The 16,580-nt window shown below is 36.4% G+C and overlaps 1 protein-coding gene across 1 annotated transcript in view; it reads left to right on the forward strand.

Moving 5' to 3' along the window:
• Positions 1 to 16,580, forward strand: part of LOC149556471 (Ribosomal protein L1p/L10e family) — a 76,768-nt gene that overhangs the window by 28,620 nt on the left and 31,568 nt on the right. The window contains exon 2 of the mRNA XM_089830789.1: positions 13,924 to 14,001. Coding sequence (XP_089686915.1) covers positions 13,924 to 14,001 — 78 coding nt within the window. The remainder of the gene's footprint in view (positions 1 to 13,923; positions 14,002 to 16,580) is intronic.

A 16,580-nucleotide genomic window follows, 5' to 3' on the forward strand; every position in this document is an offset into this window, starting at 1 on the left:
ACCGAAAGGTTGGGTAAAAGGGTTCAATCCTGCCACCTTGTTGGAGGCTATTAAGAATGCGCGGAGCATGGCATCATCATCGATGTCATCCTCTCGAAGTTACACAACAAACTGCTGGCATTTTCGAGGGACAAGATAATAAACCTTTGCCTAGGAAGCCGTCATTGGACGAAGTTATTACACAAGAACTCCGAAGGAAGAAATTATGTTTCAACTGTAAGGGACCATGGGAACCTGGCCACAAATGCCTCGGAAAAGGAAAGATACACTACGTTGAGTTTGTGTTCGATGATGAGGATGAATAGGAGGAAATGCTTGCCGAAGACAACCAACATCACCATGACATCGATATGGTTAGTTTGAATCGTACGGAAATAATTGCAGCTTTGGTACGGTGCAGAGGAACTATTGCCCTAGCTGGTAGCCCAAGGTGCACAGTTTTTCGTGTATGCGGTACCCTTCAAGGACAAAGGGTTACGGTGATGTTGGATAGCAGAGCCACTCTAAATTTCATAAACTCATCTTTGGTGAAGCGAAGAGGGTCTACCTACAGAGACATGCAGGATTTCAGGTAAAGGTTGCCGGAGGAACTCTTCTACCTTGCATACACCTTGTTCCTCAGATAAGTATCACAATGGCGAATCACACAGTGACCGAGGCTTTCTTCATAGTGGAACTTGGAGGTTATTCTAAGCATACAATGGATGGAGACACTTGATAAATACACTTAGAGTTTTAAACGGATGAATTTCACTTTCGTTGTCGATGGAAAAAAGGTTATTCTCCGTGGAATGGAAAATGAGGGTACGAAGGAAGTTTCTGTGCATTGGATGGAGGCAATTTTTGGGCATAATGACGTTGCTTGGGCCGCACATTGTTTGTTTTGACAAAACCTATCAAGGGGCAACTGACACCTCTCTAGGATAACGATCTCCAGAAGATTTTGAGCAACCACGATAAAGTTTTTATAGACATTTCTATCGGCATACCACCGCATCGAGGGTTTGAATATACAATCGAGTTGGAAGTAGGAGCCAATCCAGTCATAACTACACCGTACCGCTATCCCAAGAAGTTCAAAGATGAAATTGAAAAGACAATTCAAGAACTGGTAGAGAAAGGATGAATCTGTCCCAATTCTAGCCCTTTTGCGTCATCTGTGGTATTGGTCAAAAAGGACAGGACGATGTGCATGTGTGGACTACCATGCGTTAAACAAAAAAACAATAAATAATAGATATCCCATTCCAAGGATAGATGAGCTGCTAGATGAATTGCATGGCGCAGTCTATTTTTCGAAAATAGATCTTTGTACTGGATACCATTAGATCTCCATGAGGAAGACATAGAAAAGACGGCCTTTCGTTGCCACTACGGATATTATGAGTTTTTGGTTATGCCGTTCGAATTGACAAATGCATTTGCTACATTCCAATCATGCATGAATCGCATTTTCAACAAACAATTGCTAAGTACTTATTGGTTTTTTTTGATGATCTTATTTATAGCAGGACATGGGAGGAGCACTTGAAGCATTTGGATGAAGTCCTAAGGATCATGGAGGAGCAGTCTTTGTTCGCCAAGCAATCCAAGTGTGAATTCGGTATGACATAAATATTGTACTTGGGTCCTGTTGTCAGTAAATACGGAGTTCAAGTTTATCAGGAGAAGATTCAGGCTATTCTTGATTGGCCTCCCCCAAAATCATTCACAGATTTGCAAGGATTTTTCGGACTGTGCAGTTAATACTGAAGGTTTGTTAAAGGATTCTTTCAGCTCAGCGCACCCTTAACGGATCTAACAAGGAAGGGGTCTTTCCTGTGGAATGAAAAGGCACAACTCACTTTTGATAAGTTGAAAGATACAATGAACACTTATCCCGTACTTGCATTACCTGATTGCACTCGACCATTCATTTTGGAGTGCGATGCGTTCGGAGAAGGCATTGGCACGGTACTGATGCAAGATAGACACCCCATGGCTTATGAGAGCAGGAAGCTTATGCAGACAAAACGCTTATATTCCATTTACGACAGAGATGTTGGCAATCGTACATGCACTAACCAAGTTTCGGCAGTACCTGGTAGGTGCCAAGTTTGTCGTCCGTATGGATCACAACAGTTTGAGATACTTTTTGGAGCAACGGGACTTGAATGAGAGGCAACAAAAATGGGTAAGCAAGGTTTAGGCTTTTGATTTTGACATTGAATATGTGAAGGGGAAGAACAATGTGGTTGTAGATGCCTTGTCTAGGAAACTTGCCATCTGCGTACTAAACCAGATTTTGGCCGACTGGAAGGCACATCTGTTGGTAGAATACTCTAAAAACACATTTGCCTGTGAGCTAATGGATGGCAACACCCAGGATGATAGGTATAGAGTGGTGGATGACATCATCTACTATAAGAATCAGATATTTTGAGTGCCGAAATCCAAATTGAAACATAAAATTTTGAAGGAAGTACATGACTCACCTTTGGCAGGACACTCGAGTTTCCTCAAAACTTACAAAAGTCTCCAGGAGAGTTTTTCATGGAAAGGACTTGCCAGTAGAACAAATCCGAACATACACTACATGCTGGGCTACTGCAACCTTTACCAATTCCAGAATATAAGTGGGAAATTATATTGATGGATTTCATAACGGGGCTTCCCAAGGTGAACGGAAAGGATTGTATTTTTGTGGTGGTTGAGAGATTGACAAAGTACGCACATTTCTTCACCATCCCCTCAGATCTTCAGGCCGCAGAAGTTGCTGATTTGTTTTTTAGAGGTCTCTTGTCTGCACGGGTTACCTTGGAACATTGTCAGTGATTGGGATAGGCGATTCATCGGTATCTTCTGGACATAACTAATTCGGATGGCAAGGACAAAATTGTCACCAAGTACTAGTTACCACCCGCAGACAGACGAACAAATGGAGATTGTGAACAAATGGCTTGAAGGTTACCTTTGAAACTACGTTTCAGCACAACGAGCATGGGTCAAATGGATACATCTAGGGGAATATTGCTACAATACCACGTACCTCGTCCATCGGAATGACACCATTCAAAGCTCTGTATCGGTACGAATCTGTTTCCTTCATCGACACAATTCTAGGTGACAGTCGCGCACCAAGGGCGAAGGATAGGCTGCAGGAGGGACAGGACATACTGAGATGCTTGAAGGAAAACCTACACCAGGCACAAAATTAGCAGAAGATGTACGTCGACAAACACAAAATGGAGAGAAGTTTCGAAGTAGGGGATTTGGTCTATCTTCGGCTCCAACCATATCGACAATCCTCATTGAAGGAAAAGGGAAAAGAAAAATTGAAGCCACGATTTTATGGCCCCTATCGTGTAGTTCGTCGTGTTGGTGAAGTCGCGTACGAGCTAGAACTTCCGGAGGAAGCCATATTCATAACATCTTCCATGTTTCATGCTTGAAGAAGGCCGTAGGGTAGAATGTCACGATAGCCACAGACCTTCCACCACTCAATGAAGAAGGAAAGCTCATACTGGAACCAGCTGAGATCATTGAAGTACGTGAGAATACTTTGCGGAACTGCACGGTGAAGGAATATTTGGTGTGTTGGAAACACTTGCCATTGGACAATGCGACGTGGGAAGGCAAGCACATTCTCCAGCACCCGGCATTGCATTTGCTTGAGGTCAAGCAAAATTTGGGACGGGAGAATTTTAATGTTCCTGTTATAAAATAAATCATTTTTATCAAACTATTGTAACGGACCGATTGATTTAATGTATCTTGGACCCATTTTTATTTTGTTTCCATAGTTTGCATCACCTTGGGCTATCTTTGTACACCCTCGAAAAGTTTGCCTCAATGGGTATTTAAGAACAACTTATAGGTAGTCATTGGGCATGCATTCTGGATTATTTCTTTGTACTATGAACTCCTGTTTAGGGTTCTCTGTTGTTCGCCATTTAGGAAGTGAAAGATCTTCCCTATTTGGCTTGTGCGGTTTCGGTGGAATTCAACCCTCACCCTATTCCGTTGCTTGTAATACTTTGCTCGGATCTGGCAAGTCGGAGCACCATCTGTTGGCAATCAATAATTGAAGATTGTTTGTGTTCAGAGCTTTATTATTATTGACCATTATTGAATCTATACTTGGTAGCAAATTAATTGTTTATATGTATTCACTACTTGTGTATCTCAGACAAATGATAGCACACCATCTTCCCATACCTTCCCCTTCGGCCTCCAGACTGTCTACCCCTCTGTATGGCTATCTAACCTGTGCTCTCTCACTGTACAGACATTTTGTTTCCACCATATGGACAAACCCAATCTACCATACGATAACCTCCTCTACCACCGTACGGTCACATCTTCTTGTTGCCCTCTTCCGGACAGGTACTTACAAACACCGTATGACCACTGCCTCTTCCTCTGCGGGCTGTGCAGACATTGTATGGTCATTGCTAACAACTTCACCGTACGACCCTTTTTGGCACACTCCCTGTTCGTACGGTCATCCTCACCGGTGATCCACTGCACTCAGAGAAAACAAAGGGCTAGAGGCGATTTGGGAACATTACAAATAATGTCAGATTGGAAAGATGGGTAAAACTAGCTTCAAAAGTAAGAATTTCAATATTGAAGAAGTCCTGGAACTAGTTCATACAGATCTTTGTGGACCAATAAGTACAAAGAGCTACATTGGAGACAAATTCTTCATTTTGTTTGTTGATGATTATTTTAGGATGATGACAGTAATGTACTTGAAGGATAAATCTAAAGCTTTTCAAAAATTCAAGTGGTATCTAGCTAGAGTTGAGAAAGAAACAGGTAAGAAGTTAAAATGCTTAAGATCAAACAGAGGAGGAGAATTCATCTCTAATGAATTCAATGAGTCTGCAATGAAAGGTGAATCAAAAGATAGGTATCTGCATCTGGCACACCTCAGCAGAATGGAATAGTAGAAAGAAGAAATAGATCCATCATGGATTGTGCAAGAACACTGATGATAGAGAAAAATGTTGCAACCAAAATACTGGAAGTAAGCAATCAGCACAACAGTTCATGCCTTAAACCGAGTTCAACTGAAGAAAGGTAGAGATCAAACACCTTATGAGTTATGGTATGCCTATAAATCTAATGTTTGTTATTTCAAAGTATGTGGAAGCAAATGGTATGTCCTAAAAGAGTCAAGGAAAGGAAAGTTTGATGTGAAAAGTGATGAAGGCATTTTCCTAGGATACTCCAACAAGAGCAAAGCATATAAATGTTTGAATCTTGCTACACACAAGGTTATAGAAAGTACACATATAAAAATTGATGAGTTTGTAGAAAAGAATGAAGAACAAAGCAGTAAAGAACTTGAGGATTATAGAAACTTTTGTCTACTTTGAACCTGATACATTACCTAGCATTTAGTAGATTACCCCACCCGAGTCATCCAAGTTTGGAGTGTTAACCGAGTTGTAGGTAGTGCAACTCGAGTTGGAGATAGTTCAAACCGAGTCTTCGAGAGAGGAACTCGAGTCACAGTCTGTGGGAACCGAGTCTCAGACAACAGAAACAGAGCAAAATTTGGGAATTCATATAACCTTTGAGCATGGTGAACCAAGTGAATCCAATCCAGAATCTAGAAGATACTTGTGCTTGCTAGATATCTCAGAAGGCATCATGGACCTAAGCAAATAATTGGAGATCAGAGAAGAGACACAATGACAAGGAACAAACTAAAAGGTACATGTTTGCTTACTGAATTATAACCTAGAACTGTTAATGATGCATTGAAAAATGAAAGTTGGATAGAGGCAATGAATGAAGAGATTGAGCAAATTGAAAGGAACAATACTTGGACTCTTGTTCCTAGACCCAAGAATAAAAATGTAATTGATACAAAGTGGGTATTTAGAAACTAATTAAATGAAAATAGTGAAGTATCAAAGAATAAGGCAAGGCTAGTGTGCAAAGGATACACTCAAGAAGAAGGCATAGACTATGGAAAAACATTTGCTCCTGTTGCTAGACTTGAAGGAGTCAGAACATTACTTGCATATGCTGTATTTATAGGATTCAAAGTGTATCAAATGGATGTAAAATCAGCTTTCTTGAATGAAATTCTAGAAGAAGTCGTCTACATTGATCATCTTGAAGGTTTCATTGATCCAAACAAAAGAGACATGGTCTGTAAGTTACACAAAGCTTTATATGGTTTGAAGCAAGCTCCTAAAGCATGGTATGAGAGACTTCATGGATATTTGGTAAAGATTGGTTTTCGAAGAACCAATGATAACAACAGTTTGCATATTAAAGAGGGACCATGAAACAAGATTTTGCTAGCAGAAATATTTGTGGATGATATCTTATTTACAGGTCATGATGACTTATGCAAGTCATTCTCTGAAGAAATGAGGAAAGAGTTTGAAATGTCAATGTTTGGAGAAATAAATTTTTTTGTTGGTTTACAAGTTCATCAAATGAAGGATGGCATTTACATTACTCAGTCAAAATATGTCAAGGGGATATTAAAGACCTTTGGAATGGAAGATTCCAAACCAGTTGGAACACCTATGTCTATTGGACATAAGTTATCCAAGGATCATGATTCAAAAGAGGTAAATCAGACTACCTATAGATCTATGATTGAGAAACTTCAGTATGTTGTTCATACAAGACTTGATATTGCATTAGCAGTTGGTATAGTTGCAAGATTCTCTGCAAATCCTAGAGAAAATCACATGATGGCAATCGAAAGAATTACGAGATATCTAAAAGGCACTCAAGACTATAGTCTATGGTACAAGAAAGAAGGAAACTTTGAGCTGAAATCCTTTACTGATGTTGATTGGGCTGGAAGCATTGATGACAAGAAGAGCACCAATGGAGGAGCATTCTTTCTTGGAAAGAGGTTAGTATCTTGGACAAGTAAGAAGTAGAATTGCATCTCTCAGCGTACAACAGAGGCAGAATATGTTGCTGCAATAGTTAATTGCTCCAACATAATGTGGTTCAAGCAACTGTCATCAGGAATGAAGGAAGAAATTAAGGATCCAGTGGTTATCTATTGTGATAACACAAGTGCAATCAATATTTCTAAAAATCCAGTGATGCACACCAAGACAAAACACATTGCAATCAAGTATCATTTTTTGAGAGAATTAGTTCAAGATAAAGAAGTTAGATTGGAATATGTTAACACAAAGGAGCAGGTTGCTGACATATTTACCAAACTATTACCTAAGGATGCATTTTTGTATCTAAGAGGAAAGCTAGGGGTCATTCCCCTATCTGATGCTCACTAGAGTACAGATTAGTGATGCATCACCAAACTACTTTGAAGATCTATCAAGTTGATGCAAAGAAGTCAGAGCTCATTGCATATGAATTAGTACATTAGGTACATTGTAAAATCACTATGTCGTCTTTGGCATTTGATGTCAAAGAGGGAGAGAATCATATCATTGAGAGAGATTGGTGTAATCGAGAAGAATCAGAGGTAGTAATTTGCAAGAGGGAGAACTTGATCTGATGGAGTCTGAAGATAAGATGGCAGAGGGAGAATCTTAGAGGGAGTTCTCATGGATGGATAGAGAATCAAAATGAAACTAAGGATATTATAAAATCTTATAAATCATTTGATTGCTCTAAGTTTTCTTTGCTTAATGACATGTGTTGCCATCAATGCCAAAGAGGGAGATTGTTGATAACAATTATTCAATTGTATATTGTCATTGATGTTACACAAATGTTATACTCTTACCGAGCACTGCCAGTTGGAACCGAGTTCAAAAGACTCCAATATTTGTCGAGCAAAAGTTCAAAAGAAGAGAAATTTAGGAATTCTAATGTAAACCGAGTCAGGTCGGTTAGCAAAAGAGTTAAGTGTAAACCAAGTTAGGTCAGTTTCCAAGGAACTCAGTGGTAACCGAGTGACCTAGTTTCAACCGACCTTCAGCAGATTAGTTTTATCTATTTGTTGGTTTATGCAAGACGACTCAATGGATGTTATTTGTTTGTTTGTAAGAGTATTCAATGAACCTTCCATCTTTTGGATGCTGCGATAGCCAAGATGGTTCTAACTGAAGTATATCTAGCAATTGGTGCAAATGTTTCTTCATAATCGGTGCCTTCTTTTTGTGAGAAACCCCGTGCTATAATTTTGGCTTTGTACTTTTCAATGCTGCCATCAAATGCATGCTTAATTTTAAACAACCATTTACAAGAAACAACTGGTTTGTTTTTAGGCCTCGATAGAACATCCCATACATCATTTTTTAGTATGGAATTATATTCTTCAATCGTTGCTTCTTTCGAAGACTGACTTGAAAGTGCTTCTTTAACATTTGAAGGTTCTGTTTTTATAAGTTCAGTTAATAATGCAACATAACATGATTGATTTCTTGTTTTTTTACTTTCTCAAATCACTTCATTAGGTTCAACCTGATTTTCTTCTATCATTTTCCTAGCCCAAAGTGGCCTCTTTTTATTGTTGACATTTTTAGAATCTTCATGATTAGATGTAGTGGTAGAGGATGGTTCAATATCATTCTCCTTCTCAATTTCTGCTTGGTGATTTTCATCTACTGCAGATTCATCACTGTTTCTAGAAATATTAAAGGCGATATCTTCTTCAAATTTCACATCTCTACTAATCTCAATTGTTCTTTGACTTGGAATAAAGACTCTGTAGCCTTTGGTTGTTTTACTGTATCCAATGAGTAGCCCCTTCTTTCTGGATGGTTCTAGTTTTGTTCTTTTCTTTTTAGGGATGTGGATATAAACAGGACATCCAAATATTCTTAGATGACTTAGATCTGGTTTAATGCCTGTAAATACTTCTTCAGAAGTGGTGTTCTCTAATACTGAGTGTGGACATCTGTTTTGAATGTAGATTGTAGTGTTAGATGCTTCAACCCAGAAGGAAGTATGAAGGTTTTGATCGTTCATCATTGCTTTGGTTGATTCAACAATTGATCTATTTTTACGTTCAACAACTCCATTCTGTTGAGGATTATATGGTACAGAAAACTCCTTAATCCCAACAACAATGCAAAATTTTTAAAAAATTTCAGAGATGTATTCACCTCCATTATCTGACCTTAGTATTTTAATTTTTTGTCCTGACTGATTTTCAACTAGGGCTTTGAATTCTTTGAATTTTGATAATACTTAAGCTGATTCTTTTTGTTTCAAAAAGTAGATCCAAGTTCTTCTAGAGTAATCATCAATAAAAATTACATAAAAAAGGCACCTGTTAAGAGAAGGTACAAAGATAGGGCTGCAAAGGTCAGTGTGAATTAGTTCAAGAATGGATTTTGATTTGTGAACACTTTTAGGTAATGATTGCTTAGTGTTTTTGCCTAAAGCACATCCTTTGCAAATACTTAAGTGATCAGTTTTGAGACTAGGTAAACTTTTTACAATTTTTCCTATGGATGATAATGCATGATAGTGAAGGTGACCTAGCCTCTTATGCCAAATTTTGGTTGAATTTGATGTTTCATGACTAAGAGCTAGGTTTTGATTATTACAAAGTTTATATAGACTTCCATCTCTAAATCCGATGGAAATGACTTTCTTGATATTAGAGTTCTTTGGCCAAGATAGAACTTTGTCCTCTTGGAAAGTGATTCTGAATCCTTGATCAGCAAGACTAGAAATAGAGACTAGGTTTCTTTTTATTCCAGGTACATATAAAACATTTTTGAGTTGGAGAGAATTCTTGAATTTAGGTAAATTGAACAGGAACTAATGCTTTTGATAGGATGAGTAGAGTTATCTCCAATGGTAACTTCTTCTGAGGAGTGTTTTGAGAAAGTCTCAAATTTGTCTCTAAAACCGGTGATGTGCCAAGATGCTCCACTGCCTATGATCCAAGTGTTGTTGTTTGAGTTTAATTCACTTGAAAGGGCTAAGTAAAAACCATAGTTTTCTTTTTCTTCTTTCACTACTTCCTCTCCTTAAATTTATGCTAAGGCTGCTTGAATTCTCTTCTTTTCAGGGCATAAGTTATGAGAGTGACCAATTTTATCACATTTGAAACATCTAACTTTAGACCAATCACGTTTCTTATATGATTTGTCAATTTACCTTTTATTATGTTTGAATTTTCTTTTCTTGTTTGAATTTGCATGAAGTGCTTGAATGTCTCCCTCTTGATTTATACTTAGTCGTCTTGAGACTAATCTTGATTTTTTTTGTGTGCATTCATTTTTTAGTAAATCAAATTTAGGAAGTTTGGGTCAAGAGCTTAATCCTCTAATAAATGTTTTCCAAGATAGAGGAAGACCTCTTAATGCTATCATGTTGAGTTCTTTGTCATCAACTCGATTTTCCATTGTTGCAAGTTGATCTTTTAATTCAGAAATCCTTAGAAAGTAGGATGTAATAGATTCTCCATTGTCATCTTTATATATAGTAGATCTTGTTTTAGGGTTAATAATCTACTAGTATTGTTGATTTCAAATGTATCTCTGATAGTAGAGAACATCTCAAATGCAATTTTGAGACTGGAGATGGATGGAAGAATATGATCTTTTATAGAATCTATTATAATTTTCATTGCTTTGTTATTGTGTCTTTTCCATGTTATTTTCTCTGGATCATTTTTAGGCATGGATATGTTTGTTTCTATATACTCCTCTAATTGCATTCCTCTTAATATTATCATGACTCGAATTTTCCATGATGAAAAATTTGATGCACCCTCAAGCCTATCTTCTAGCCTTACATGATTTACCATTTTGATTTAAGAATATGATTTAACTTTTATAAATCTAAGACTTTAGATTTTAATTATGAGTAATAGATTTTCTTATCAGAATGGCTCTGATACCATGTTAGTTTTTAGTAATCTTTGATAGACAAAACTATTACAGTAGATATGATAATGATAGATATTCTTACTTGAATAATTGCAGAATAGAATTGTTCTTCAAATGGTGAATGTTCTTGAATTGCTGAGATGCAGAATATCTTCCAATGAATACTGCTGATAACACGTACTGTAGGAGGAATATATTGATTGTCTTTCAATGAAGATTGCAGAGGAGAAGGTTGAGAATTTATCCTGTAATTATAATGCAGATCGCTGGAACTTATAATGCCATGTATAGATTATTTTCCCATCGATCTGCACTAGTATATATATACATAAGAAAGGTCATGCCCCCGTAGAGTCATGCCTCTACGGAGGCATAACTGACCAACTGTTAGTTAATGTAATCCAACATAATCGGTAGTAACACAAGACCCCCAATAGTATATGCTTTATGATGTCCACCGATAATAAGTACATAACACTGTGTACCGATAATATCATCAAACATATGTTAAGGCAATCATCTAAACAACATATATATATATATATATATAAAAGTAACATCAGTGAATATTATCATATAAACTTGGTACAGATTTTGCATATGTCTGATGAACAGAATTTGTATAACATCATTACTTCTACTGATGCTGTACATCAACGCTAAGGACATGGATTTGAATGTACTTTAAGTAGTGGAGTATGAAACATAAGAAAGCTATGCCTCTTTTAAAGTGATAGCTGTGATTATGATGTGAATGATTTTCATGTGAGCTGTAGGCTATTGTTTCGGTCGATTGTGCAGTATCGTAGATTGTACTATGCATAGCATTGATGGTTGCTGATTTTGTACTACGATCGCTTCTTGGAGTTCAGTTGTATGACTCAAAAGTTTCCTTTAGACATGATCTACAGGACAGTCTCTTTCATCCTCCACTAGATACTTGTACAAATTTTACAGAAAGCCTTTTCTGCGGCTCCTATATCACTTCTCAATGATGTTTATGTTGAATTGGGAAATTTATCCTTTTCTTTTTTATGCCTTTTGAGTGTCACTTTGGTCCTTTGTCTCATTACTTTTCTCTCGGTGTTCTCATTTCTATATGTATTTTTTGACCTTTCCAAATCCCATTTAAGTTAAAACTCAAATGTATTTTGACCGAATTTTCCTCATCATTTTTAATTTTGGTTATAAACTTAACATTATATATCCACTTCAGGTTTAAGAAGAGTTAAATTCTATTTTTAAGTGCAAAAAACTAAAGTTTCAACAATTGGTCATTGAATCCAAGAACTTCTGGAAAATGGCAATACTTCGATAGAACAATCAGAGTCATGGAGTGTTAAGAGTCGGGGTTGGATTTTTGGGACTGGGATGCCAAGGACCTATATTTACAAATAGAAAGGGAATGCCAAGGTACATAATATATAATAATAATAATAATAACAAATATTTGAAAATAAATTAGAAGGTATAATATATGATTTTTTTTATTTGTTGAAATATATTAAAATTTAATAAATATTATATAGAATATATTTAAATTAAGTAGTATATATTTTATAATATAATGCTTTTATTAATTAACAAATCCAAGATTAATAAGTTAAAGAATAAATTTATAAAATTGTAAATATAAACGAAAACAGAATTGCCTAAAGTCGTGCAAATTTGTTATCAAAAAATACTGTACATGATGGTGTACATACACTAGTAGCTCAATGTAATGCAACCCAATCTCTCTGGGTTGAATTTGCACCTTATATGTTGAATTTGCAAATTTCACATAACTTTGTTGAGCACATCCTGGTTATAGGTATTCTACTCTTCTGTTTGTTGAGGTCTGGCAAGTAGTGTCCTAGCTGGGTATTTTGTCTCTGCTCTTTATTTCTTCTCATTGCTAGCTCAAGGTGGCAGTATTGCTTGTGACTTTTTGGATGGGTTTGCCAGATTCTCAGGGATTTTTCATGCTCAAAAAATGTTTGTTGAAAATATAAATCTGAATATTGTTATAGTTTCTGTGGCAAACAAATGTTCAGAGTTTGAATGTAAAATGGGTGAATAACTTCATTAAAAATAGAGGATGATTTGAAGAAGGTTGGGGATTCCCTGGCACTTCCCCAATATCACCGTCATTTGGGACCGTTTGGAAATGTTTCCTCAATGAGGGAAACATCTTTGGGTGTTCCCCTGCTGCTGGTGGTCTTGCGGTGGCACCAGGGGCATGTCCCCACAAAATCCCAGGTTGCCATGATTTTGAGGGTGGACATTAACAACAGTAAACTTGTAAAGACATTATCTCGGTCTCCTCAGTAGTAGCATCATGATAAAGATGTAACTAATTGCCCTTCAATCCATTTCTAATGTCACTTGACCTCTAACCACAAAACATTTGCCTTCCTAATTGGTCAGAAAGGTCATAAACTCACTAAAAGTATGCTTAATCATGATCATTTGATAGTAATTGAGATCACATTTTTCTTTTTGGTTTTAAATTTGATGAATTATATGTTGAGATTAAAAGACGTGCCATCTTCAGAAGGTTACTGCATTAAAGTTATCTGGAATGGGACCTGTAAGAGGACCTGACTCCCTGAGAGACTCTTGATCAGGAACACATTAAACTTTTCAATCTTGATTTCTTTGTCTCATGTATTTTGTCAAATATTTTGAAGCTAAGTCTCTCTTTGGAAAGCTTCTTTCTATGCTTCTAATGTGTCAAAGAATGTTTGTGAAATGCTCACTATTCAAAATTATGTATTCATTTCCCTAATATAAATGATTGAATTTTTACACATCACAAATGATTAAACCTTTTTTTGTACATATTGAGTAAAGAATATTCAAATTCATTAAGTATGCGTTGGACCATCTTGAAACTGAAGTTGGTTATGTTGCATTGGATCAAATTCTGGGCATGACTAGTTGAATATCAATACGCCTTTATTTAATCTAGCAAACAAAAATCCTCATAATCATATATGACTCATGATATTGTTTTTCATTTTCTTTTTCAACTTCGCCTTGAGATAAAGTGATCACTAAATTAAAATAAAAATCACGACGGAAGATTTATTTGTTTACTAGGTATTCTTACTCTTAATTAAATGAGTTTGATAATTGTTGACTTCTATTGCAGGCTAATGTCAAATGTAAGTTTGATGAGACAGTTGAAGCACATGTTCTTTTGTCTGTAAATTCAAAAAGAAGCGATCAGGTTCAGCACTCTTTTCTTTATCTGTTGTATTCCTTTCACATTCAATATACATTGATGTTTAAATTTTAAACTTTCAAACTAAGTTGCTGTTTCAAAGTCAGGTTTGAGATTAGGGTTTGGAATTCGTTCAAATTTTTTTATGGGGTGGGTTTGTATTTGTTTTGGGTTCCTCTGTACAAAAAAATGTCTTATATATATATATGCAGCAGTAAATGGCCAAATAGGTTCCTACACCACTATGCTAATATTAATAATTAAAGCTTCATAGCAAAATACACCACCCTATATATTAACGTTTTAGTCCAAATGACATAACAAAATGCCAAAATACACCACCATATCAATGTTTCACTGTAAAAATTATAATATCAATATTAACAATCAACCATCACTGATCAAATATCATAAAAATATCATCAAACATATCATCATCATCTGGCTGTGGCAAATTAGAAGCACAAATAGTGCCACTGGCATCACTACTAGCAATGTCAGCCTTAGGAGTAGCCTCAATATCAGTAGGTAGCTCAACTGCAAGTGCACCAAGGCAGGCAATTGATTCTTCCAACTTTAGACACTCTGGTTCAACATCTTAATGTGTTGCCCCCTCATTTTTTGTAGGTGTACGAGTCTCAAATTTGAGTGCACATAGACCGAGTCTTTTGCCTTCTTGGAATGTAGGCTATCATGTTTTATTGAGTGGATGAAGGATTTGTGCTCCAATTTCTCTCAGATGATGATGAACTAGTAACCTATCAAGATTTTCAATTTTGAAATTATAGAGTGAAGAGTTTTGAACAAAAATTTAAAAATTATAATTTCAATATTCATCAACAAGAATGTATAAATTAGAATCTTAAGAGTTGAGAACTTGTGATAAAATTGTGATGGCAACAATTTGTAGGTGCTATTACACTTTTCCATGGAAGTACCACCATTTATGAGCATCAACATTGTTCTTGTCTTGAAGAGCCTCATGATCACAATCATTAGTGCTTGCGAAACTCATGAATGTATCCCTCATCGTAGGTTGTATGTGATCAGCATATAGTTTACAAAGGGCTGCCTTGTACCTTTGAGCAACTTTAGGATCTTTGTAAGGGGCAAATCTAGTGGTACCGCCCTTGAGGACTGATTGAGTATAGTACCTGCGGCTTAATGCAAAGGCAAGTAGATGCAAAGGGGTAGTCATTTTGTTCTATCTCTCCACCATGATTTTTCTGTAGTTCCTTGAAGAATGTTTCTTCAAGACCTTTTTCTTTTTCATTTATGATATTTTAATATCCTCAATCATGGAGTCTATGCAATCATATTTGTGAGCCAAACAAAGCCCATTCATGTCAATGTATTAGATCATGCTCAACACATGAGCAATGAATCTCAAGAGATTCTCAACACTATCTCACCAAGAGTCATCTGGTACCATTGCCTTAATGGAAGCTGCCCTTGTAGTACTAGGTTGCTTCCATATGTTCCAATTAGCACTGATTACCATTCTAGACTATGCCTCTTTAACCTTCACAAGGCATCTTAGAACAATAGTGTTGGAGTCAAAAAGTGTCTCAACAATCTAGTTCAAAATCAAAACAATATTTTATTAAAGCCAAAATTAAACTTAAAATTTAAAAGCATAGAAATTTTATGAAAAGTCTAAAACATATTTAAATTTTAAATACTTTAACTTACCTTCAAGAGCTCCAATCTCGAGAACCTTCTAAATATGGCTTGCGTCATATGGTGGTTTGTGATGAACATTTGAATCTCCTGGGCATCGTCATACATTTTTCTTTATCCACTCAATTTTATTGCCAAACTTTTGCAGCATCAGGTTGAGTAAGTGAACAACACAAGGTGTCCAAAAAATTGTGTTTGAAGCACTCCTCAACTAATAACCTGACAGCCCTACAATTTTTGGCATTATCTGTTATTACCTGAACATTATTTTGAGTGCCAACATGCTCAATGGTTTGGATGAGAATGTTTGCAATGCATGGACTATCCTTTACTTCTCCTTAACAACTCAAAACTCTAAAAATCATTGCACTTCTTGTGAACATTGCAATAACATTGACATAAGGACGATTTCTTGCATCTTTCCATCCATCAGATATTGCAGACACACTTGTTTTGATCCTGAATCCTTGATGTGCTGCAAGAATCCTCTACATGTTACACCTTCTTGTCCAATAAAGTGGTGCACACCTTTTTATAACCTGAGCCCTTGAATCAATCCCCTTGCAGCCTCGTTAATTGATGTCACTTTTTTTTGCCAATATAGTGAGTAAACAACATTATGCCAATCCGTTTGCATAGATGCATCTTACTATGTCTTGTTTGGCAATGTCTCTAGCTTTATTCTAAAACGACATTACAAAGGGCCCGTCTATTCTTTTATTTGCCACTGATTCTTGAGGAACACACAACAATGGAAGACCTTATGTAGGTTGTTCATCGGAAGTGAACTAAAGCCATTGATGCTTTTTTAATTTACTTCTAAAGTTTTGCAAAGGATGAATAGGTACATTCCCAACCGCTTTATTTGCTTGTTTTTGCTTTGGAATATACTTGTTCACAACATG

The sequence above is a fragment of the Cupressus sempervirens genome, chromosome 5, assembly GCF_028749045.1.
Source record: "Cupressus sempervirens isolate cs-2001-9-10 chromosome 5, ASM2874904v1, whole genome shotgun sequence".
NCBI classification, from domain to species: domain Eukaryota; kingdom Viridiplantae; phylum Streptophyta; class Pinopsida; order Cupressales; family Cupressaceae; genus Cupressus; species Cupressus sempervirens.